This window comes from Larimichthys crocea, unplaced genomic scaffold, assembly GCF_000972845.2.
Source record: "Larimichthys crocea isolate SSNF unplaced genomic scaffold, L_crocea_2.0 scaffold355, whole genome shotgun sequence".
Lineage (NCBI taxonomy): Eukaryota > Metazoa > Chordata > Actinopteri > Sciaenidae > Larimichthys > Larimichthys crocea.
The window spans coordinates 1405-4701 of record NW_020854705.1 but is presented as its reverse complement, the minus strand read 5'-3'; the positions used below and the strand labels follow the sequence as shown (position 1 = coordinate 4701).

General features: G+C 38.9%; 1 protein-coding gene across 1 annotated transcript in view; it reads right to left on the bottom strand.

Moving 5' to 3' along the window:
- Window positions 1-2349: 2349 nt before the first annotated feature.
- The window catches only part of LOC113744997 (L-selectin-like), a 1835-nt gene continuing 887 nt past the window's right edge, over window positions 2350-3297 (bottom strand). The window contains exon 3 of the mRNA XM_027276365.1: window positions 2350-2792. Coding sequence (XP_027132166.1) covers window positions 2350-2792 — 443 coding nt within the window. The remainder of the gene's footprint in view (window positions 2793-3297) is intronic.

The following is a 3297-nucleotide window of genomic DNA, read 5'->3' as shown; positions in this document are numbered from 1 at the left end:
AACTTTCTCTTTCTCTAAACACTAACACTGTGTGGATACCCAAACATCGCATCGATATGTGACTGCTGGACTTTTAATTCCATTCGCACCAAAACAAGCAAATCTTTACGAGACTATTTACTATTCAAACCATTAAAATTAAATGTAAATGCTTAAGCAGTGTCACTGCGTTTGCCTTTGATTTCCCCCGAGTTAATCTGATATATACATCTGATTTATAATTCAGTCATATGATTTACAAATCAGTACCACAGAGACGACTAGAAGCTTGTCATTTTAAAAGTGTAATTATAGTTATCGTAAAATATTTTTGCAAGCTGTCTGACAGTATTACACACTTAAAAACTAAAAGTGGGATTATTGAGACAGCGGTTTATGTTAGAGTAGCGAGGAGCTTCGTCTCACATCTTTAAATCCACTGATTCATTTTATGTCAGCAATAAAAAACATGAGCTGATTCAATTTCTCAAATGAATTGACTTTTAATTGACTGCTGGAGGTACAATAACAGCAAGTGAAATATACTGAAACATCAGATTACAGTCACCATGTCACATTACATAACTTACATAACGTTACTTCTAAGTCTTTACGTGACGTGTCAAACATGCTGCTCTCTAAAGGAAATTCATTCACATTGAAATGAAAAAGAAAAGATGCATCTTTACAGAAGCAATGATTCATTCAGACTAAAATATAACTGCACAGTCGTGAACATTAAGGAGTAACTTCACGACCTAACTACGCACAGTAAGTCTCTTTTTTTGTGAACAATGTCATGTTGAGCCTCATGTCCAAGTACTCGGGCCTTGTTTGTTTTTTCCCGGTGGTCCTTTGCCGTTTGGCTGCCCTCCTGTCTCTTTGCTTTGCACTCCAGCTTCAGCTAGCCTGTCGAATAAAGGCACAAATGCACAAAAATACCATTAAATAAAAAAATATTTGAACGCAATAAAATAATAAAAAACAATGTAGGATTCTCCCTACTTTTTGGGCTCAATTCTCCATTTCAGATTGACGTCAGTCCATCCCTGACTTGCCAGCGCTGCACTGAGCTGAAGAGAAAGAAAATAAATGCACTGATTTTTCTCAATATAACCGCACCATCCTCTTTATTTATCAATTCACATCCTCAAAATAACAAACCAGAGAAAGAGCATTTTACCTTCTGGAGGATCTGGGTGCTAATAGCTGGATCGGAGATGTCGGCATCAGTCCGAAGTTTCACCCTCACCACTCTCCTCAGTCTTGAAACTGAACAGTGCAATAAACACGTAGTCACAAAACAAAGAAACACATACAGTACATTTTGATAGATCAAACCCAGAAGATTTTTTCTTGTGTGTTGTTGTTGTTGCTCACCTTGATGGCAGATGAAAGGACGCTCAATTTCACAGTAAACGTCATCCCATTTATGTTGCTCGTTCTCTGCAACACAGAACTGTTTATTAAGATAGTTATTTGGTCTACCACTCTGCCAGTGCGTGAAGGAGCTTTGGGATTTGTCAGACCAAACCCACGGCACTCTGTACAGACCAATCCAAACTGTCCGAGCATCTGATTTTGCAGCATTGACCTCATTGTTTTGTTCGACGTTCTCGATCATGGCCATGTCCGTGTAGTGTGCTCTGCAGTACTCTAGAGCAGAATCCCATGGTTTTGTATTTCTGATTAACGCGTAGGTTCTCTTATTTTCATTTGAAGCTGCAACAGACAGAAAGAAAACCAGTGTAAAAATGAATTATTGTTGTTTTTACATCACAGTTGTTGTGTTGTCTTCATCGGGATGTCTAGTAAGGCTGCCACGATTAGTCGATTAGTCACGATTATGTTGGAAAATCATTGACAACTAATTTAGTAGTCGACGCGCAGTCGGCGTCAGGCCTGACTGTACCGTAAATGATACCATAACACAGACCCTCCATAAAAATTTGTGATGTTGCGATTTGAAACTTTAACGCAACTTCAGTGAATCCCCGTGAATTCAGGGCGGTGTTGCAATTTTAACCAATCACCGCGATTTTTCCGCAACTTCCGTGCAGTCTGCCCGGGGGATTGAACTCGGCGGGTCAGGGACGGCTGCACGGTGCGGCGGGATCCCCTCGTGGGACGTCTCCCTGGCGCTGCGCATTTTCTTAGGTATGTGTCCACATTAGTCGACTAATCGAAAAAATAATCGTTTGTGGCAGCCCTAATGTCTAGAGTGGGGTGGCTTTGGCTCAGGCCTTTGACAGCACAAACCAAGTTCACAGGTAGACCTGAGATATACCCCCAAAAGCTTCAGTCCTGAGGCTGCAACATTTTCTGTGAAACTGATAAGTGAAGGAATGCAGTGTGTCTGTCCTTGACAGGTCAGTAAGTTAAATCCATGAACAAGATTTTTTTCTTACCAGTATAACAAATAAAATAGTCGCCTATTTCACAATTCCGATCATTCCATTTTCCATCAGTGGTCATTGCCACACAGGTTTCGCTACTTCCGGCATGTTGTGGTTCATTTGTCATCCAGTTGCTGTAACCGGTTTTGCTTGTTTCATTAGTTGCTGACCATCTCCAGGAGTTGGATTCACTGCCCATAGCATACTTCCAGGATTGTGGATCATCCCACAGTCCTATCCATGCCAGTTCATAGCTAAAGGTCGGCTCGAGGCTGTTTATGTCATCCATGTTTTCGAAGGTCGCCAGGTCAGTGTAGTTCTCTCTGCAGACATGCCGAGCATCGGTCCAGCTCATTTTCATATCAATGTAGTAGTACTTTCGTGGGAGGAACTGAGAGCAGGAGTTCAAGTGATATCCTAAAATATGATGATAGAGGGAATGATTAGTATTTAGTGTCCTCAAATTGGATTTTAAAGTGTCCCTTGAGTCACTCGAACTGTATTTGTAGTATTGTTATTTTTAGTACTCATCTAAAAAGAGAAAGACACAATCCACTCATAACAGTAATAGCCTTAAAGTATGGGGTGCCGTTTGTAAAGCGTCTCGCTCTGAAAATAACAGCAACATTTTGTCACATTTAGCTAAAAACAATGTTTAAAAAACTGGTTTGAATTTTTGAGAGTCACTTTTTTGCACATTTAGAACAATATTTGTGAACTTAGAGATATTTTAAATATTTAAATCCAGATGTTAAATGTAAAATCTAAATGCTAAATCTAAATCTAAATGCTAAATCTAAATGTTAAATATAAATCTAAATCTAAATGTTAAATATAAATGTTAAATATAAATCTAAATGTTAGATATTTAGTTTCACCCGAAACATTTAGCTTCAACATTTAGATTTATATTTAACATTTA